This window comes from Chlorocebus sabaeus, chromosome 3 (genome assembly GCF_047675955.1).
Source record: "Chlorocebus sabaeus isolate Y175 chromosome 3, mChlSab1.0.hap1, whole genome shotgun sequence".
In the NCBI taxonomy this organism is placed as follows: Eukaryota; Metazoa; Chordata; class Mammalia; order Primates; family Cercopithecidae; genus Chlorocebus; species Chlorocebus sabaeus.
Genome location: NC_132906.1, coordinates 6,448,287 through 6,470,614, shown reverse-complemented (window position 1 = coordinate 6,470,614; position 22,328 = coordinate 6,448,287). Strand labels below are relative to the sequence as shown.

The following is a 22,328-nucleotide window of genomic DNA, read 5'->3' as shown; positions in this document are numbered from 1 at the left end:
TTGTGCTATTTCTTTTTTCCTGATAAACTTTCTAATTAGAGCTGAGCAAATGCTGAAAGAAAATGGGAAACTCCAACTCGAAGAAGGGATTCAGAGAAGCAGGCAGAATATCTGTTAGTGCTTGAGGAGCCTTGACGTGTACTGTGTTATTTGGAGAAGATAAAACATCCCTGTGTATCAGAATTATTTTACTTTTATTTGCTCTGGAGTGGGACATACTTAAAGTATAGGTGTTCATCAGTTTCAATTCATTCAGTAACAAGTATGTATTGAGCACTAACTGCCAGGATGGGACCAGGCATTCGGCCAGGTCTCCTTGAGAAGGTGACGTGTGAGTTGAAGTCCCATGCCAAAAGCTTACTGTGTAAAGAAGGAGGGAGAGTGTTCCGGGGAGAAGGAAAGGCCAGTGCAAAGGCTCAGAGGTGCTGCAGAGCTTGTTAGTGTTTGAGGAACAAGTGGGAGCAACATAGTGCGTGAGGGGAGAGAGGTAGGAGATGAAGCTGGAAAGACAGGGAGAGGAGGAGGGAGGGAGAAGAGGAGGAGGAGATGGAGAAAAAGAAAGAGAAGAACAAGAAGAATGAGGAGAAAGAGGTGAAGAAGAAGAGAAGAGGAACAAGAGGAGGACGAGGGAGAAGAGGAGGAGGAAGGGAAGAAGAAGGGAAGAAAGGAGTAGAGAAGACTCTAGTATGTAGTAACTTTTTTTTTTTTTTTTTTTTCTTCAATAGAGACAGGGTTTTACCATGTTGCCCAGGCTGGTCTGTAACTCCTGGGTTCAAGCGATCCACTTGCCTGGCTTCCCAAAGTGCTGGGATTACAGACGTGAGCCACCACGCCCTGTGGGGATACCTTTCCAAATGCTTTCATTAGACACTCTTCTTCTGTGAAAAGTGGGAGACAGAAAGAGAGATAGCTGGCTGGGCGCGGTGGCTCATGCCTGTAATCCCAGTACTTTGGGAGGCCGAGGAAGGTGGATCAGCTGTGGTTAGGAGTTTCATATTTAGTTTTCACATTTAGGAGTTTCATGGCCAACATGGCGAAACCCCGTCTCTACTAAAAATACGAAAAAATTAGCCGGGAGTGGTGGTGGGTGCCTGTAATCCCAACTACTCAGGAGGCTGAGGCAGGAGAATTGCTTGAACTTGGGAGGTGGAGGTTGCAGTGAGCCAAGATTGCGCCATTGCACTCCAGTCTGGATGGCAAAAGCCTCAAAAAAAAAAAAAAAAAAAAAAAAAAGAAAAAAAAAGAAAAACTCCACCTCAAAAAAAAAAAAAAACATAAAATGTAGAACATGTTGACAAACACACACAAACATGATCCCTTCTGATTGCTCAATTATTCAGCAATGTAGTATATATATCTAAATCCTGTTTACTTAGTCAATAAATACTAAGTACCTCTGAGGCAAGATGAAGGAAGACACTGTATCCATAGGAAAAACTCTAAGGGCACAAATAAGGAAAATCAGAGTTAGGAATGAGGAAGTTAGACCTAGATGCTAGAGGATTCTCGGAGTCCAGAGGATGTTTCATTTTCTTGTGCTATTTTTTTTTTTTTCCGATGAACATTCTCGTTAGAGCTGAGCAAATGCTGAAAAGAAAATGGGGAACTCCAACCCGAAGAAGAGATTCAGAGAAGCAGGCAGAATATCTGTTAGTGCTTGAGGAGCCTTGAAATGTATCGTGTTGGTTGGAGGTCAGTAGTTCGAGACCAGCCTGGCCAGCATGGTGAAACCCTGTCTCTACTAAAAATACAAAATCAGCCGGGTGTGGTGGCTCATGCCTATAATCCCAAAATTAATCCGTCTCAAAAAAAAAAAAAAGGGGGCTTGAAAAGTAAGTCGCTGATTTGTTGATGCAAGCCAATAAAACAATTACTGTTTTGATTAACATCTGTTGCTGGATGACATTAATGAATGCCACCAAGCAGGTTGATTCCTTCAACTATTAAGATGTTGGGTAAAGAAGTGGAGAGACCACAGGTTTTAGAGTCAGAGCCTTTGTGTGGATCCTGGCCCTGTATGTGCTGGTTAGTGCAATGATGAATGTCATACTCCCTTGTGTGTAAAATAAGTATGAAATGATGGATCTGTAAGGTCATTGTAAGGGTTACATTGGAATATGTGTCTGAAGTACTAAGCAGGTGGCTGGCACATAGCAGAGGCTCATTAAATCTGGAGGAGCAAGCTGGCAGCCTGAGGGCTGTATTTGCCCACCCCAACTTTTTTTTTTGAGATGGAGTCTCTCTCTGTTGCTCAGGCTGGAGTGCAGTGGCGTGATCTTGGCTCACTGCAAGCTCTGCCTCCCGGGTTCACGCCATTCTCCTGCCTCAGCCTCCCAAGTAGCTGGGACTACAGGTGCCCGCCACCACGCCCAGCTAATTTTTTAGTAGAGATGGGGTTTCACCATGTTAGCCAGGATGGTCTTGATCTCCTGACCTCGTGATCTGCCTGCCTCGGCCTCCCAAAGTGATGGGATTACAGGCGTGAGTGACTGTGCCTGGCCCCCCAACTTTTAAAATGTTGACTTTGAATGTCCATTCTAAGCTCTCCATTTTGTGTTGAGTGCCAGACACTATTTGAAACATGTTTTATCCTTGTAACATAATTGTTACCCTTATTTTCCAGATGAGGAAAGTGAAACAAAGAAATATCTATTTGAGTATTTTTTTTGTAGCTTAAACTTTCATGCAAGTCCCAAAAGAATCGGTGCCTCTCAACCTCATCCTGCCAGAATCAAAATAAAATACTTTTACAAAGCTGGTGTAGTAGAGTGGACACAGGTGTGGCTCCTGGAGCTAGGTTCAAACCTTAGTTCCACTGCTTACTAGTTAGTTGTGCAACCCTGGAAAAGTTATCTCTGTACCTTGGTTTCCTTATCTAAACATGGGGATAATCATAACACCTGCTTCATCGGGTTGTTGTGAAGCTTGGATAAAATGGTTACACCCCTTCTTGGACCTCTCCCCACCACTTTCTTTCCCAACCCATCACAAGCAAAGCTTCACTCATTTATGTGAGCTGGTGTAAACCCACATGCCTTCAGGGAGAAGAGAGGTGGTAGAACTATATAATAAAGTGACTTATGTTAAACTGTTGAACAGAATGAGTAACGGAAAATTTGAGGCAGACTGTAAGGAACTGGAGAGTGTAGGCTTGTGTAAAGGTATGAAAATGAAAAAATTATAAAATGCTGTGCTGACTAAATGGATTAAGGTTGGACATAGTTCATTTACTTGCCTAGTCCCTGAGGCATCTAGGCATATTTTGTAGTTTGCATATTCAAGAAGGCCCAAAAGGAGTCAGTTTTACACAAACTCATCTTTTGCTAGGCACAGGGAAGCTCTTTGTAAAGCTGATTACACAGCTGTGTAAAGCTGTGTTCTAAAGCCAGATTACCCTTTCCAAGCTCAGGGTCCAAAAGTGTGGCGTTTCAGCCAAACTTATTCTCCAACTGCATGACATATGGTAAAGAACACTCAGTACAACACCTAGCACATAGATTCAAGAATCTCTCTTTTATGTTTGTTGCCTCTCCAGTCGACCATAGGAGACAAGGCATTGTGAGGATCTGTGATCAGGTTTCATGATTTTACCTGTGAATTTAGACGGCTCCAACATCAGCTAGACACGACTCCAGATAATTCTAACAGAAATCCATTTTATTTCTTTTTTAATTTACGTTTTATTTTTGAGATGGAATCTTGCGCTGTCGCCCAAGCTAGAGTGCAGTAGCGAAATCTCGACTCACTGGTTTTTCCCAGGTTCATGCGATTCTCCTGCCTCAGCCTCCCCAGTAGCTGGGATCACAGGTGCTCACCACCATGCCCAACTAATTTTTGTAGTTTTAGTAGACATGGGGTTTCTCCATGTTGGCCAGGCTGGTCTCGAACTCCTGACCTCAAGTGATCCACACGCCTTGGCCTCCCAAAGTGCTGGGATTACAACAGGAAGAGCCATCGCGCTGTATTTTTGAGACAGGGTTTCGGTCTGTCGCTCAGGCTATGGTGCAGTGGCTCAGTCATGGCTCACTGCCACCTGGATCTCTCGGGCTTAAGTGATCCTCCCACCTCGCCTCCCAAGTAGCTGGGTCTATAGGTATGTGCCACCATGCACCACTGATTTATTTTTACTTTTAGTAGAGACAAGGTCTCACTATGTTGCCCAGGCTGGTCTTGAACTCCCTGGTTGCAAGGAAGTTGGTCTTGAGCTCAAGCAGTCCTCCTGTCTCAGCCTCCCAAAGTGCTGGGATTACAGGCCTGAGCCACTGTGCCCAGCCTATAAATTTATTTATTTATTTATTTTCGAGAGACAGTCTCACTCTGTCACCCAGGCTGGGGTGCAGTGGCGCAGTCCCAGTTCACTGCAACCTCCACCTCCAGAATCCAATCTATTCTTGTGCCTCAGCCTCCTGAGTAGCTGGGATTACAGGCGTGCACCGCTGCACCCGACTAATTTTTGTATTTAGTAGAGACAGGACTTCACCATGTTGGCCGGGCTGGTCTTCCAACTCCTGACCTCAAGTAATCCAACCGCCTCGGCCTCCCAAAGTGCTGGAATTACAGGTGTAAGCCACCATACCAGGCCTAGAAATTCACTTTAGAAAGGCCTTGTTCTTTTATAAACTTACATGTAAAGCCGGTGGCTTTTGTTCCTGTGGCACGTTAGGATTAATGGACAAGGAGGTATATGGGTGGTTAGTGGGATGGAGGCAGGGCTAAAATTCTGGCACATCAGATCTGTTTGCTGGAATAGAACAGCAAGGGGAAAGGACAGGATGACCACAGCTGTTTATCAGGATGGGCAGACAGACGGGCATGGGGACACTCGGACAAAGCCCAGGTAGGCCCTAGAGGTCTAAGATGTAGAAACCCTTGTCCAAACAGGGGTTAGAAAAGAGCAAGAAAGACTTCAGGTGGGTGATGCTTGCAAGTCTAGAGAGGGAAGCCCCTGGCTGGGGTATCAGGGCTCTCGGCTTCCATGGAGGCAGGCGCTTGGAGAACCAGGCCTGCTACCATGGGACTTAGCTATATTCAATCTGCATTCTCCCCCCAAGCAAGCTTATAATGGAATCACTATGGAAACAGTATTCATGTACCAGAAGTCTATTTTTCACTTAAATTTTGTTTGAATGCTTTGTTCTTGAGTGCTTTGAACCCGTGAGGTGAGGCACTTCTGATTTTACAGCTCTGCCTGAATTCAGATCCTCAATCCCACTGAATTAGGGGAACCCAGAAAAGTACCCCATCACGAGTTCACCAATCGAAGATACCACAAGCTTTCTAACATAGTAATTTATGAAGTTATTCTACTCACTTGAGCTACTTTCTCAAATAGGAAAAAATAAAGCTGAGCTGCCAGGCGTGAAGAACAGGGTGCAAATATGAATTTTATAAAAGGAGAAAAGAGGAACTACCCATGCCAGTAGCCAGCACTGCCTAACGATTTCTCACAGGGCATTTTTCTTGCTTGCGGGCTTCTTGTCTCTGGTAATATCATCATCACTGCTGGCTTGAGATCTTCCCTATTTTGCAGCTCAATGTGCAGATATTTAGAAGCCTGTTATAAATTTACGGCCAACAGGCCAGCAGGATTCGCTCCTCTCCTTCCCCCATTACTTATCTTTCTTCTTAATTCAAAGAGTTAAACATGTGTAATTCGTTCTTTGCCTCTTCATTTTTATTTAATTATTTTGTCTTTTTCTAAGTTGTGTTTGACTCCGGTGATTCATCCAATATACGTAAAAAGAAAGAAACCAAGTGCTTGGGTAACCCGGGTTATCTTAACTGTACAGAGCAGGTTTCCTCCCACTCCGCGCGTAGTTACCCAGATCATCGCCTCCGTTTTCTGTTTAGGCAGCGGGGGCTCGCCGTCCCCTCGCCCGCGGTGGGTGTCGCAGCTGGTCCCCACGAGGTTCTCCCAGGTCGCCGCCGCCTCCTTCGCCCCCGCGCCTCCCCGCCGCGCCCCTTCCTACGCGGGGCCTCTAAGCGCCCGGCTCTAGGACCGCAGGGACGCGGGCAGGAGGCGGTGCCCGCCTTCGGTCCTGCCCTCTGCCGCGCGCGGGGTGGGGCCGGGCCGGAGTTCCCCGCCTCGCGCTTGCTGGCCGCGGAGGGGGCGCCGAGGGGTGGGCGGGGCTGCGCCGCCGGGCCGCGCTGCTGCCTGGCAGGCCGGGCATTAGGGCCTCGGCGGAGCCCGCTCCCCTGCGCGCTGGGCGGGGTGGGCGGCGGGCGGCTTCGCGGGCAGGCGCGGGCCGGGAGGCAGCGGCTGCGTCCTGCGCTGGGGCGGAGCCGGGGGCGGGCCGGCGGCCGGCAGGCGGGGGCTGGGGCCCGAGGCCGGGAGTGCCTGAGCGCCGGCGGCGACGACGGCAGCGGCGGCCCAGCGGGCTCGGTGCGTGGGTCCGCGGCGGCTCGGGGTCCGCCCGCGGGCTGCGGTGCGAGCGGGCGGCCCGGCTCTCCTCCTCCCCCGCCCGCCGCCGCCGCTGTGATTGGGTGGAAGATGGCGCTGGCCGGATGGAAATCCTAATGACAGTCTCCAAATTCGCCTCCATCTGTACCATGGTAGGTGCGGCGAGCGGGCGGCAGGGGCAGCCGGGACCTCTCGGACGGGCGGGCGGCGCTGGAGCCGCTTCTCCCGGTGGCTGCCCGTAGGGCCTAGCGCGGGGGCGGGCGGGCGGCCCGGGCGGGGGCGGTTGGACGGCGAGCAGGCGGGGAGCGCGGGGGGTGAGCGGCCCAGGCGGCTGGGGAGGGGGCGCCGCCTGGTGGGCCAGGGCGGCGCGAGGGTGGCGGTGAGGGGGCGACCGTGCCGGACGTGGCGTGGGGCGGGCACCGGCCTCCGGGAGCCCCCGGCTGAACTGCTGGGGTGCGCTTGGGGCTCGGGACCGAGAGCCGAGGCGGGCTGGGCCTGTGGCGGGGCGAGGGGTGGGCGCGCGCGAGTCGGAGCGCGGCCCCGGGCCGGGGTCGCCGGCGAGAGGGCGCGGAGCCGCGCGGGCTGCATTTCCTCCTGGTCGCGCGCCGAGCGGGAGGGGTCCCCGGGCGGGGTGGGGGTCGGCGGGCAGGAAGGAAGGGTCTCGGCGGTGGTGGGCAGCGCTCATTCCCGCCTGGGAGAGGACGGAAGTCAAGTGCAGATTTCCTCGCGCCGCTGGCTGGGCCGAGTCCCCGACCCCGCGCTGGGGGAAAGGGGCGTGTGTGAAGGTGGAAAGTTTAAATAAGTACTGTTGAAATTCTCTCCATTTTCTCCTCTGAGAGGCACATGCTCTCCCGTTTCCAGCCGTGTGTCCAGGTGGCAGTCTTGTCTCTGGGAATGCACGTTAATCTTGAAAAGCAGCATTAGCTTTCCTGTCATTTATTTACTTCAGCCCACCAGACACATCTGTATGTGGCTGGAGCTAGGTGTGTCTGTGCGGGCACCGCCTGCCAAGGCGACAGTATTTGTTTTTCTAGGGCTTTTAAATAGACTGTAAGGGAAAAGTGCTAATGCCCGCTGGAAGTCCCGAATTAAGCAAAACGTGGGCGCGTTTAAAACTTGGTGTTTTGTGCGTGGCCAGAAGGACCACAGTTTTCCACATGATGAGACAAATTCGTTTCATTAGCTCCTCATGAGTTTATATGTAGGGATCATAATTTATGAGTCATCACCGAAAAAAGTTGTTCTTTGCAACGTGGGCCTAGTGGTTGTTATTAAAGACTTTGAAATCTTGTGTTTCATGTCTCACTGGCCCTATTTATGCAACTGATTTCATATAGGAGATCCCCAAGCAATTTTCCGTCCCAGGGTTGGACATTGTATATATTTTTCTTTAAGGAGTGGTGAATCAGATCTGAAAGATGCTTTTAAAGCAGATTCTCTGCTGCATGCTGAGGAACAGTACAAAAAATGGCTGAAATCAGGTGGACATAAAATCGACAGTATTAAAGAAATCATACTGAAGGATGAATCATTGAAGACTCCATTTCCCAACTGGATGATTGTTCTTTCTCACAGTTTACATTTTAGGAAAGCATTGGTATTAAATGGACTATGTTAAAATGATTTTCGAGGATTGTTTGGGCTAATTATTTTTAGATATGCCAATTAGTTTCAAAAGGAATGCGATAATTAGGTCTTTTACAGTGACAATTTTGCTAGATTCCTGAGCTACACACATTGTATGGGTCATAGTTCGTTGTCAAAGACTAGGATTTCAGGAGTGGTGTGATACTCTTTACCGACTATTCATTCACTCAAGTACTGTATATCAAGTATACATTTAGCAGCTACTAAGTGCTAGAGGCGGGGCTGAGTGCTGGGGATGCAGTATTGGTCAGGGCAGCCCCTGCTTTCGTGGTGTTTACATTCTTGCTCATGGACACAAACAATATTCAAGTAAACAATAAATGTATGCTGTAATCAGATTAGGACAGTGAGACACAGGGATTTGCCAGGGTCACACACTTAGTAAGTGGGATTCTGATCTCAAGGATGTCAAACTCAGAAGCTCTTTCTAGGGCTTCCACCCAGATGCGTTAATTACATGTGGGGTGTGTGTGTATTGTTGGCAAATAGTGCCTGGCCAAATGAGATTGTTCCAAAGGTACTATTAAAATTGGGTGTGTCCGTATTCATATTTGAATACATTCGAATGCACCCCCAAACAGTGCTAAATATCTCAGTAGTTTGCAGTCTTATTCTTTAAAAAAAATTGCCATCTGTCCTCTAGAATCACAAAATTGAAAAGCAAAGATACCTCTTTGGCTTTGTAGGTGGTTTTGCGAGGCTTGGAACGCTCCTCCCCGCCACACCCCTTTTCCTTCTGGTCTGGAGCGTGTGTAGCTGTCTGTTAAGCAGCGAGCCTCCTTACTTCAATGTCCAACCCGACCCTCCATCCCCTTCCTACAGTTTCATGGCATTTTTGTAATCTCAGTAGCACCTTATGCTTACTGTGTAGTAAAATTTTCTTTGAACTCTTAATTATGAGGGCCTTGAAGGGGAAGGATTATCATTTACTTCTGCAGTTTGATCTGGAGTACCAAGTTCTGCATTCAGTATAAAAGTTTTCCAAAGTCCTTCCTGTCTCCTCCTGGTATGCCGGATGAAGCAGGGATGATACGGCTGTGTGTGTATGGAATGGTGGAGAGAAGATGGGCCGGACTTAAACAGAATACTTCTCAGAATCAGCACCTGCGAAAACATTTAGGATGAGTTGAAATTTTATTCTATAGATACTGAAGTATACGTAAGTTTTTCATTTGTTAAAACAAGGTACCTGGGCAAATCTGTAATACCTTAATTGGGTTAAGTAACTGTTAAAAACAAATCTCTTCAGCTGTGTCTTATTTTAGATCACTAGTATTCTGCTTACATGTGAAAATTAGTAAAACTTGTTTTTCGTAAGTTAGTATTATAGCCTGAACCAAATAGTGATTATGTTTAGATTGCAATGAATACATTTTCAAGGGTACCTCTTGAAATACCTCTTTTTAATTTGTCCATGAAATAATACATTTTCAGTATCACATGGTGTTTATTTTGCCTTTGAAGTAGTTTCAGACTTCAGGGCCTGGCACAGAGAATTAACTACCTGATATTTAATATTGTACTTAATAAGTGTGAAATAACGGGAAAAGTGACAGAATACATATAGAGGGGGGCTCTGTTTTGCAGTTGAGGTGGCTAATCCGGGTGGTCCGTCATGAGGATGCAGTAGTGGTCAGGACATCCCCTGCTTTGGGGCTGGAACTACCTACTGTTAGCTTCATAAATGTTAGCTCTGCCTCTGATCATTATTTTCTCTTCCTATTTGGGTTGTAGGAGTCATGGTTAGGAAGGCGTTATTGGGAGGGGGACAGGACAACGGAGAAGTTGTTGGTGCAGGAGGTGGGTAGAGTTAGGTCATGGGGTGGCACTGGCCTGGCTGCTTGCCCACCCCCGGTTACGAGGGCGTGAGATTAGATCCATTAGAATATGGTGGTAATGAGGCCAAAGCTGGTAAAGGTAGGTGCTAGGAGAGTCCAACAGACTTTACTTCTGAGAATGCCTGTGCCTGGCACAGCACCCTGAGCACGGTAAACTTTACTTGCTGAAGAAAGGCACAGGTAAAGCTGACTGTCTTTTTCTTTTTTGTTCCGTTTTAATAACACAATTTTTTAAAACATAAATTAGAAAGGACATACATGGAAAATGTTTGCCTTTTCTTACTGCTCGAGTCTCACTGGGGTCCCAGGTAAGGATATGTGTGGTCAGTGGAATTTATCCTTACTACTGAAAAAAAAGAAAGCTGGGGCAAGCCTCAAAGCCCATGCTTTGTTGGCAATGTGTGTGTGTGTGAAAGTCTCCTCTTCATATAGCAAGAATATTATATTAAATAATGAAATTTCTTTTTCTTTCTCAAGAAATAGGGTGGATGTAGTCCTTTTATTAATGAAATACTTATTTGTAAATTAATATTTTGTTAGTAAAATAGTGCTTCCATGATAGGAGCATTCAAACGTGAGTTGCCATTGTTTTACTTATCTAATTTTTGTGTGTTCATTTAAAGAATGAACAAAACTTAAGCTTCTTAAGCCTTTAAAAAAAATAAGAAAACCTCAAAAATAAGGAATCTTCTATTACATAAATGTTTGGTCAAAGGAATGTTTGAGCTTGGTGGGGAGAGAACATTTAGAAGAAGTATTAATGGAAGTTTTATTTAAGCCCACTCATCTTTTGAATTTGTCTAAAATACATTTTGGACATTAAAAATGATATATTCTCATAGAAATCTGGAAAATATAAAAACTCTAAGAAGCAAAAGGAAGGTCAGTTTTTACCTTCCAGAGCATATTGTCTTTGACTTTTTAAAAAACTTGAGTTGTATTCCCTAGATATAATTTTACACTGTTTTCCCATGAACGATTATTATGTTATCATTATCATTCCTGCCCATCCTAAAATTTGCCCAATTTTAGGATGAACATGAGTTTAATGTTACAAAGTGATGAGTTGGCGAGATTGGCCCAATAAAGCATAATGGTAGGGTGCTAGGACGTTGACAGGTTATAACCCGTTTAATGATTATTAGAGGGTAAAGTAATACAGTTAGTGGAAATGGAATTTTATAAGAGGTGGTTTATTCTAATCTTAGGCACTTAGTTATCACAAAGATAAGACTTGTTATGATCTGAAATTTTTTATATGCTGGAAAACTAGTTTTAAACACCATATTCAATTATATGGCATGTGTGTAAATGTTGCGGTCTTATTTTATGTCATATGGCTTTGCTTACCTTCTGGTGACTTTTCCTTCCACCTTTTGCTATTCAGTGGCTAATAGGTCTCAAAGTAGGTTAATTATCTGCCCTACCACGATCCACGTTGGCCAGTTTCAGGAGATGTTGTCACATTTCTCATTGTCTTACTTGATTCTAGACTTTTGACCCAGTCCCCCTAAATTGAGTCTGCCTCCTTTTTGTCATTTACCAAATTCCTCTCTTCCTGCCTTTAAACTCCTATTTATTCTAGCTCTTCTGAAGCTTTTATTGTCTCAGGAAGTATCATTTAAGCGTTTGTATACTTTGTGTAATTCCTTTCCAGAAACCTTTTTAGATTTAAATAATCTAATTTTGTTTTGGTTTCTCTTTTAGTAGTCCTATTCCAGAAACTTAATATGGTGTTTTATTATGTATTTGACAGCATGGTATAATAAAAAGAGCAGTTGGACCAGAAGGTAAATTCTAGTCCAGATTTTGACATTTAGATGTGTACATATGGGAAAGTTTCTTAAAACTTCGAGTTAGTTTTTCTCATCTGTGAAATTAAGGGATTGGACTAGATACCCTTTAATAGATACTCCTTATATGCTTGTCTCCTTCTGCATGTAAAATTCTGATCCTTTGATAGTTTATAAATGATCATTGGTATCATTTTCATCATTTTAGGAGCTCTTTTTAAAAAACTATTTTTTGCTCTATGGCCCATTTCTAGAACATTTTGGGAGTTCTAATTATGTTTTAGATAATATAAAAAGCATAGAATCAGACGTAGTTAAGCATGAATTTCACTTAGTTTCCTAGATTTTACAGTCTAAATATATTTTTCTTTATTTAAAACCATTTACTTAAGGTTACTGATATCACCATTTTAGTCACCAACAGGCTAATAATTCACAAAGCTCTTTGCTAATTTTTGACACTTTTTTCTTTGCCAGTACCATTAAGGGATTTGAATTTTTTTGAGATTTCACATTTATTTCTTCAGTTAGGAGTATGACCTTGGACAAGTTACTTCTCTGTACATGTAAAATGAGAGTAAAATAACATCTAGTTCATAGGGTTGTTGACTAGTACCTGGCCCATGGGAATCACTGTGTCATGTTGGCTGCTATTATTACCCTTTAACATGATATGCTCCCCTCCCTGTGTTAAAAAGTATTCATTCTTTGGCACTACTAATTAATCTATTAGCTCAACATATACTAAACAAAATGGAAATTTATTTTGTGTAATACAATTGTCAATTCCTTTTCATTGTAAGAAATGTTAGTTTATTAGTACTACATAGCCCTGAGAAAGCACTAATTTATTTTGAAATTAAGTGGATTAGTTGGTAGTATGAAAGCTAAGAATGTAGATTGTCTTCTTTCTCTATTTTGAATAGTTTGTAGAATAATTTATTTCTTTGGTAACAAAAATAACTGGTCTAATTTGTGAATTCTCAAACATATTTTACAAGTTTAGGTAAGTTGAGAATGGCAAAAACCGCAATTACTTTTTCACCAATTTAATGCTTTTAGAAGAAAAATCTATCTTACCTTATTTTATACTAAAAAAAAAAAAAAAAAAAAAAGCACAGCAGCTTTTTGTCATTACTAGAACAAGCTGTATGTATTCACGTTAGCTTCAGGACTTATTTCCTTTCAGATTTTTCTGTTTACTGAAGCCATATTATATTTAATTTCCTTATGCTCTGTCCTTTAGGAAGCATAACAAGAGAATAACATCTCTTGTTGGCTTACATTGAATTTACCCACCTTTCTCTTAGATATCTTGTCTAAAACCTACAGTCCCAATCTCCTAGTCTAGAAGAGGGATATTTACATATCTACACCATGCTTTAAAGTGTTGGGAGAAAGTTGTAAGTGAAGAGTTGTATTATGAAGAGTTATGCTTGCTGAACTGAAAACTCTCAATTGGAGGCCCAGTATTGTTGAAAATACTTATATATAACATTCGATCTTTTGCTATCTTATGTGCAGAATTTGCTGTAGGAGGTTAGAGTGGCCGTTTATATACATTTATTTAGGAAAAACAATTAATAAGTCTTTGCTTTTTCACAGCAAAACTCAAAAAGACTTTTGTGATAGTGTAAAGTATAAGAAATTTAACAGAGCTCCACTGTGTGAGGTGCTATAGCCCTCTGTGTGCCTTGGCTTATGATTTTCTTCTGCTTCTCTGTAAGAAGGACCGTTAGCTTCTTCTAAACAGTGTGTTATATCTAAAGAAGAGATGTGTAAACTTGCTTTATTTATCTGTAGTGAGCCACATGTCCAAAGCTACCTACCAATAAAAATTTATTTCCAGCTGAAAACAAGAAGTAGATGTTTATTTCAGTGATAATGGACAGATGTTCTTACTGAAATGCTTCGTGGGTAGAGGAACCATCCATGCATTCTCTACTTGTAAATGGTGGTTTAAATCATAATACCGTTCAGTGGAGTTAGAGTACTGTTGCCTTTGATTTTATTTTAGTGACCTACTAAGCCTCTACCTAATGCTAGTGAATTTTTTTTCCTTTTTGTGGGAGTAAAGAGTGCTTTTTCTTAAGTACTTTGAGGAAGGATTAATGGAGACCTACATTATATCAGGCTGCATGTGGGTTTTGAGAACACGAAGATGACTGTGATAAACTCTGGTCTTCCGGAACTTCCCATTCAGTGTGTCGTTAGTGGGTTATAGTTGTGCTGAGGAAGTAATCCTCTTGACCCCTGGGCAGCCTGGAGATATCTGGCTTGATCCGAGACACTTAGCCAGTCCCTTTCTGGTGACTTACCTGTCTTACCTGTGGCGGTGGCTGCTGCTTTTTTTTTTGACAGGTCTTGCTCTGTTGCTCATGTGAGCCACTGCACCTGGCTATCTCTATATTCTTGTGGGCTCTTCATATACTATTTTCTTTGTGTGTCATGATGAGAAAAAGATTAAAAACCAGCTCTACTTACAGTATTGTAGAAGAGGATGGACATATAAAACAAATGCACACAATGAGGTGTTTTTCTCATTGGTATAAGTGATGGCAATTATATGTGAAAGAGAAGGTGGTTCTGGGAGAGAGAAGAGGGCTTCAGGAAAAAGCTTCTTAGAAGAGAGTTGAACTTTGTAAAATGAATGGCCTTTATTATGTGGATATGGAGGGATGGGATACCAGATGTAAATAGATAATGTGTTACTCTTAGGCTCTGTAGGTGGTTTGGCATGAAAGCGGATCTTGTGAACAATAAAGCTGGAGAGTAGGAAGGGGGAATATTTAAAGAAGTACCAAGAGTTTACCAACTATTGATGTGCATTCAAATGATTATTAAAGTATGTGTTTAGCCTGAGGAAATGTAAGTCCAGAGGACAGTCATGAGGATATAAGGAACAATGGAGTTGGTAAAAATATGCTGGTAAATTGAATTACATTGATTGTTCAAAATTTGCTTGTATTTTTTTTAAGAATATAAAATGAAAACAAAACAAGATGGGTGGGATACAAGGACAATTCAGTGGGTTGTTAAAACTTGTTAAGGGCCTCCTTGTTTAAGAGCCAACTAAACAACCACTATTGGAAAATTTAGGATTGTATATACATGTTAAAAAATTAAGGATAAATACATGAATACACACCCACACAAGAAGTGAATTTTCTTGGTTCCATACCAGCAGACATTTAAACGTTACCATTCAAACTCTGAGGGAAGGAAAATAGGAAAAACAAAATGAAAAATAATGATAGAAAACACAGGTGGAAGAAATAAGCTGTTCTAGTTCATTAATCATCATAATCAAATGGATCAGACTTACCTGCATTGTATTAAAGGAACTATCAGATTGGATAAAAAACAAAATATTGCTTAATAAGAAACCGACCTAAAATGAAAGGGCAGTCTCTTTAACAGTAACACAATACTATTGTCACACCTAAGAAAATTAACAATAGATTTTTTTTGAGATATTTCAAAAGCATTAATTTTATTTTGTTTTTGTTGTTAGTCTTTCTCTATCTGTCATCTTGAAGATCCATGAAAGGTTAGGTGATATTAGCCCCATTTTCACAAAATGGAAAAGGAAGCTTAAAGTCAACCCCACAGCAGCTAGGGATGGGGTCCCCATTTCTAGACATGCAAACTCGTGACGACATCTACAGGGCAATGTGCTGCAGATTTGATGGTTGAGATAAATTACTCCTTTTCAAACAAGAAATTGGGGAATTTTTATTCCTGACTTTTCAGCTGCGTATCTCTGTGTGTGTGACTTTGAGTCCCACTTCCCTCAATAACTGTTTTCACTTGGGTAGGCCATTAGTTAAATGGTTTCATAACTGAAACCATTTAAGTTTCAGTTATGAAATGGAATAATAATTTCCCCATTAGATCAGATGAGATGGCACATGTGAACGTCCTTTGTACTATAAATACATATCAACATCACCCTTACATGGTCATTGTTGGTAAGGCTCCATGCCCTCTTAAGGAAAGGATGGAAAGCACATTAAGATACTGTGGACTGTAGGAGTTGTAACGGGGCTCACAAGTTACCTTTGACAAAGTGTAGTCATTTCAGAGTTTGAAAATGAGTATTTTAGTGATCCATGAAGCAAAGTTTTAGATTGCCCTTAAAATCTTTAGTATGTTAAGAATTTACAGGTCACGGGGTGGCTATCTTTTTTTTTTTTTTTTTTTTTTTTGAGACAGAGCCTTGCTCTGTTGCCCAGGCTGTAGTGCAGTGGTGCAATCTCGCCTCATTGAAACCTCTGCCCCCTAGGCTCAAGCTATCCTCCTGCCTGAACCATCAAGTATCTGGGATTGCAGGCACACACCACCACGCCCGGCTGTTTTTTCTTTTTAATTGATTTTTTTGTAGAGACAGGGTTTCATCATGTTGCCCAGGCTGGTCTCAAACTCCTGAGCTCAAGCAATCTACCCAGCCTCCCAAAATGCTGCAATTACAGGTGTCAACCTCTGCACCTGGCCTGTAGTTAACTTCTGATGTCAGTAAACTCTGTAATTCCCTACTAGTAACATTTTTTTAAGGTATAAAATTATAGTGAGTAAATTGCCTTTATTTTTATAGTATTGGTCTACCTGGGTTTTTCAGGGATCCCTGAAAAGAGACTTTAAAATTAGAAAGAGCCCATCTGGGCACAAATAAAATAAGCCATAAAGTACTTAAGTTGTAGTGGTAAGGAGACAATAAAATACAAGGCTTTAGTTCTTTGGAATGGAAAATACATTTATACTTTGAGATTCTGTAGATGAACATTTATTCTGCTTTGTACGTGATTATCTTAGTCCAAAAATCTAACCGTTATAATTTTGAAGAAATTATTTCTGCTGTTTCTCTGGCATATCGTTTCACAGTTTTTCTTTGCTGATGTTGCAAAGGTTCCCTGGTTGTTTAATTTGTTTAATGAAGAGACTCATATGCAGGATGATTAAGGTGGTACCTTGGGGGTGGTAGCTGGGACTTTGAAGTTTGCGTTAGGAGGTATATCTTAATAGAGCAGGGTGATTCTCTTTTGCACAAAACAGGATATAATGTTTAGAAGGTTTCAGACTTAGTGGCCTTGAAAGATGATGCTTTGTGGAGGGGAACAGCACACAGTGTGGCCTGTGGGGAGGATGGCGGGAGGGAGAGCATCAGGAAGAATAGCTTGATGGATGCTGGGCTTAAACCAGGGAGATGGGTTGAGCTGTGCAGGAAACCACCATGACCCACGTTTACCTGTGTCACAAACCTGCACATCCTGCACATGTACTCTGGAACTTAAGGTTGAAGGAAAACAAAACAAAAAACAGAAACATGATGTTTTGGTTCTTTTAAGAACAGGTGAGGAGTAGGAATCAAGTGGTTTCACTGTTTGTTATTTGATGGACCTAGAGGTTTAAAGCTGATAATTTCTTCAGACTGATGTGGTCAGGGTTTTTATGTAAAGGTGGACAAAATTTGGAACAAATTTGAAACATCAAAGGCTCAAAAACTAGATATGACAGACCAAAAACAAAACCAAAAATATTGTGCTTTTGGTTCTGCTAAGCAAATTAGAATCTTTTCGTTGTGTTTTGTTTCATATATTTTTATAAAACACAGTTCACTTTTTTTAAGTTTACTGGTTAGTTTTGTTTTGTTTTGTTTTGTTTTGTTTTGTTTTTGAGACAGAATCTCGCTCTGTTGCCCAGGCTGGAGTGCAGTGGCCGGATCTCAGCTCACTGCAAGCTCCGCCTCCCGGGTTCACGCCATTCTCCTGCCTCAGCCTCCTGAGTAGCTGGGACTACAGGCGCCTGCCACCTCGCCCGGCTAATTTTTCGTATTTTTTAGTAGAGACGGGGTTTCACCATGTTAGCCAGGATGGTCTCGATCTCCTGACCTCGTGATCCGCCCGTCTCGGCCTCCCAAAGTGCTGGGATTAAAGGCTTGAGCCACCGCGCCCGGCCTCTTTTGTTTTTATTTCATTTTTTTTTTTTTTTTTTAATTTCAATTTGAGGAGGTTTGTATCTCCTCCACAGGGGACCCTGCTGAACAAGGACCAGCCATTGTCTTGTGACTGGTTAAAGCAGAGGCCTTCACTTAACTTTGCAAATGGAAAACTAAAAGGAGGTAACTTTTGCTTCTGGTCGTTTTTGTCGTTCTACAAATCAAGCCTTAGCCCGATAAAAATGCTTGGATATTTGTATCATTGTCTTAGTTGGAGACATTATGTTGCCCTTTTTAACTGAAAAGATACAAGTGAAATCTGTCACCTTTTTTTGTTCTCTGTTTAGTTTCTTTATTGAGTTTTTCCAGCTTTATTGAGGCATAATTGACACATGGTATGTATTTAAGGTGGCTGCACAGTTGCCTTTGCTCAGGTTACTGCTCGTGACAAGTGTTCCGCACTTCTGCTGTTTCAGGTTTTTACTTCCTTGTGTCCGTAAAGCCTCTCTCCTGTTACACATTTTCATCCCAGATGTTAGCTGCTTTAATAGTCTACTATCTTTCCTTTTCATCTCTGAAACTGGGTTGTAGTTACTATACCATTTCAGTGCTAATAGCCTACTGTGATGTTCTTGCCATTTTATGTTAATGATGACTTAGGTCATCTTCGCTGACTTGTAAAGTTGAATGTGACTTCTGTAATTTTAGCTTTCCCGAGGAACTTAGATAGGAGTCTGACATTTATTGAGTGGCTACTTGGTGATACTATTGCTAGGCATTTCACAGAGTCAGATCTCACAATGATAAAAAATAAAGGTGAGGGAGAGTTTGAGTTTAGATAAATGTATAGATGATAAATCTAGAACAAATTGTTAAAGAGAGTACATTTTTGGTTGACGTCAAAGTTAACAAGGCCCTCTGCAGACGTTACTGGATATTGATAGAGAAGGCTGGATTGAATAGGTGTGGCCTAGTTGAGGAATGAAATTTAATGGTAGAACACTTGTAAAACACCAGAATTATATGCATGATGCAAATGAAATGGTGTTTGAAAAATCTTGTTTTCTTCCTGACATTTTTGGGAACAGCCTGTGTTTAATATGGGCTCTGAAATATAATGTCATGGTAACTTTTAGAAATGGAATGGTAGATATGCCCTTGTAATTTAGTAATTGATACATTGTTTTTTGAACTACCAGAGTGAGGATTTTAAAAGTATTAAATTATTTAGGTTTAACTGTATGTACTCTTAAAGAAAAATGTGATGTCTGATTTCCTTAGAAATGGTAGTTTCTTTAAAATTTGCAATTTTAGAAGTTTAAGAAAAACCAAACCACTTACTATTTTTAAAAGTGCAAAGTTGTGTGAGTTTAAAAAATTCATTTCTTACTAGGAGGAGGGGCCACCCTTTCCCAAGAAGCGATTGCTAGAAAGAGTTGGGATATGTGTGTGTGTTTATTGCCAGACATTACCTGTGCATATACAAATGAGGTATTGTGTGTGTGTCACACGCATACACAATATTTAAAACTGCAGGTTTATTTGTTTTACTTGATCTTTCACTTAACATATAGTGTACATTTTTGGTTGTCATCATGTTTCATTCCATGTCAAAACTCTTGTGTGCATTTTAATTTCCCATGATCTTCAGTGTCTATCATATTGAAAAGTTTGGTTGTATAATACTGTTTGCACATTTTCATTTTATTAAACAATAATTTTATTGGTTTCCTAGGGCTGCCATAACAAAGTACCAGAAACCGTGTGTGTGGATTATAATACTATATTGTTACTATACCTTTTCTATGTTTAGATGTGTTTAGAGACACGAATACTTATCGTTGTGTTACAGTTACCTCCAGGATCCAGTACAGTCCTATGCTATACAGGTTTGTGGCCGAGGAGTAAGAGGCTAGACCACATAGCTTAAGTGTGTAGTGGGCTATACTATCTAGGTTTGCGTGAGTACACTCTGTGATACACGCACCGTGATGAAATTGCCTGACAATCAATTTCTCAGAACGTATCCCTGTCATTAAGTGATGCACGCCTGTAACATAAATTTATCATCTTACAATTCTATAGGCTAGAAGTCCAGAATCAGGATGTCGACAGGGTTGTCTCCTTCTGAGGACTGTGAGGAGACTGTTCCATTGTCTGTCCCCGCTGCTGGTGGTTTGCTAGTGTGCGGATGCATCATTCCAGTCTGTTCACATGGCTTTCTCCCTGTGTCTCTGTCTCCACCTTGTCTTCCTTCTATGCCTGTCGGTGTCCGAATTTTCCCTTTTTACACAGGCACCAGTCACACTGGATTAAGATGCACCCTAGTGACTTCATTGTAACTTGATTACTTCTGTAAAGACCCTATTTCAAAATAAGGTCACATTCTGAGATACTGGGGCTTAAGACTTAAATGTATCTTTATTAGGGAACACAGTTCACCCAATAAAACTAATGGCACAGTCGGGTCCATTGCAATCAATGTCAAGGAGTATTCATTAAGTTGCGTTATGTGCTAGACACTAGAGATGCAAAACTGTTTAAGTTCCAAAGGGCTGGCAGTCTAGTTGGGGTGACCAACTTTGTGTATAATAATGTAGGCTGATACAAACTTGATAAGCTGTATTTTGATGTGTACAGGGAAGACAGACTGGTATTTGGAGTGAGGCCTGGATCAGCTGGAGAAGGAAGGCTTTTGGGAGTGGTGGGGAGGGAAGCTTCGTGGAATTTGAAAGGTAACTTGGAGAAAAATGAAGAGGACAGAGGACCTGGCAAGGAAGTGAGAAGTGAATTAAAACAACAAGAAAGAAAGAAATAAGGTTAAGTGATTAAAATTACTTACATGGTTTAATGTTTCAGGAATTTTGTCCTCAAACTTGTTAAGTTGATTAGGTTTATGTAGATTTAGGCAAAAATCTCCTATAAACTTGTGGTAGTTTTTTTTAAAAAAAGGCATGTATATGTTGTTAAAAATCACATTTGTAGCTTACAGAACTCATTTTTGCTAAAAATGAGCTAATGAAAAGCACTTCTGATGCAGCAGGTAAAGGAAAGTGGGAGAGATCGTACCTAGAACATCCACTTTTCTTTTTTCCAAAGTAATGATGGAGAATTATGTACACCTCTATATAATGACAGGATTATGTATACCTCTGTATGATCTTAGGTCCATTTCAACTACAGCGTTCTGTTTTGTAGCTTAATGTCTATAAAACTTGTCAAGCAAAAAGGGATCGAAGTGGTTTTCTAGAAAATTTGTTGAAAAAGCCTGGGCGACAGAATGAGACTCCGTCTCAAAAAAAAAAAAAAAAGAAAAAAGAAAAAGAAAATTTATTGAAAAAAAAAAAAAACAAGAAAACATTACTTTAGTGAAAATAACTGTTACACAGAATATATTTTTGTAACATACCTGCTGTGAAGAAACCTCACCAATGTCAGTATTTACATTTCAGATTACTTTGTTATTATTAGTTCATTTTTTCCAAACAAAAACTGTAAAATCTATGAGGTGGGCCTGTAGGGAGGAGTAGTCTGTTTTACAGCTAAGGAAATGAACGGACTCCAGTGACTTGATTTTAGGATTCTGCCTGAGACCTCTCCATATATAGTTTAGTGCTTTTGCCGCCGGATCATGCTGTTACTAATGTAGCTGTAGATGCTTCTTCCCCCTAAAGACAACCACAAAATCATTTTCTGTCTCTCTCTCTCTCTTTTTTTTCTTTTCTTTTTTTTTTTTTTTTTGAGGCGGAGTCTTGCTCTGTCGCCCAGGCTGGAGTGCAGTGGCACTATCTCGGCTCACTGCAAGCTCCACCTCCTGGGTTCAAGCAGTTCTCCCGGCCGTAGCCTCCCGAGTAGCTGGGACTACAGGCGCCTGCCACCATGCCTGGCCAATTTTTGTATTTTTTTAGTAGAGACGGGGTTTTGCCATGTTGGCCAGGCTAGTCTCAAACTTCTGACCTCAGGTGATCCGCCCGTCTCGGTTTCCCAGAGTGCTGGGATTACAGGCATGAGCCACTGCCCCCAGCCTCTCTCTTTCTTAATACTCATAAATATCCAATCATTGTTAAAATTACCTGATTGTCTCAAATGATCGTGGTTGGATCCATAATGTTCGTTATGTTTTGTCATTATATCTCTTAAATGTGGATCCCCCTTTCTTTTTTATTAGTTTATCTTTTGAGGAAATCAGATTGTCCCATAGCTTTTTTTCATTTTCTGCACTTTGCTGATTGCATCCCCTTTGTGATGTTTAACGTGTTCTTCCATCCTGTATGTTTTCTGTAATTTGGTAGATCAAGAGGCCTGATCCAGATTCCGTGATTTTTAATTTTTTTAATTTTTTGTTTTCCTTGCAGAAGTTGGGGTACAAGTGGTAGTGGAAAAACATAGGTGATGTGTACTTCCGGGTTGCAGGGGAATGTGGTGTCTCTTTATAATGATGAGACTGGCATTATCAGAACGACTCTTCTGTTATGGAGCTGCTGGCAGCTTTTTACCTAATGATTTCTGCTATGCTTTAAAAAAGGCAACTTCAAATTCTTAAGCACAGGATTCTGAAAATTAGATGAACTAACCAGATACAGTTACTTTAATTTTCAGATTTTAGGGATATTAGAGTGCATTTATTTCTATTTGTAATTTCTATTTATAATGTTTAAAATGGACCAATTTGTGTGTGCATTAGTTTCCAATGAGGCTGTAACATATCACCACAA

The 22,328-nt window shown here is 41.8% G+C and overlaps 1 protein-coding gene across 2 annotated transcripts in view; it reads left to right on the top strand.

Annotated features, from left to right (window-relative positions):
- The window catches only part of USP12 (ubiquitin specific peptidase 12), a 162,403-nt gene that overhangs the window by 55,918 nt on the left and 84,157 nt on the right, over nt 1-22,328 (top strand). Inside the window, exon 1 of one of the 2 annotated variants that reach the window (XM_008021792.3) lies at nt 6,332-6,552. The exons of the other annotated variant lie outside the window; for it this stretch is intronic. Within the exon in view, the coding sequence (XP_008019983.1) occupies nt 6,505-6,552 (48 nt within the window). The 5' untranslated portion in view covers nt 6,332-6,504. Of the gene's footprint in view, nt 1-6,331; nt 6,553-22,328 lie in introns of those variants that run through there. 2 annotated transcript variants of the gene reach the window in all.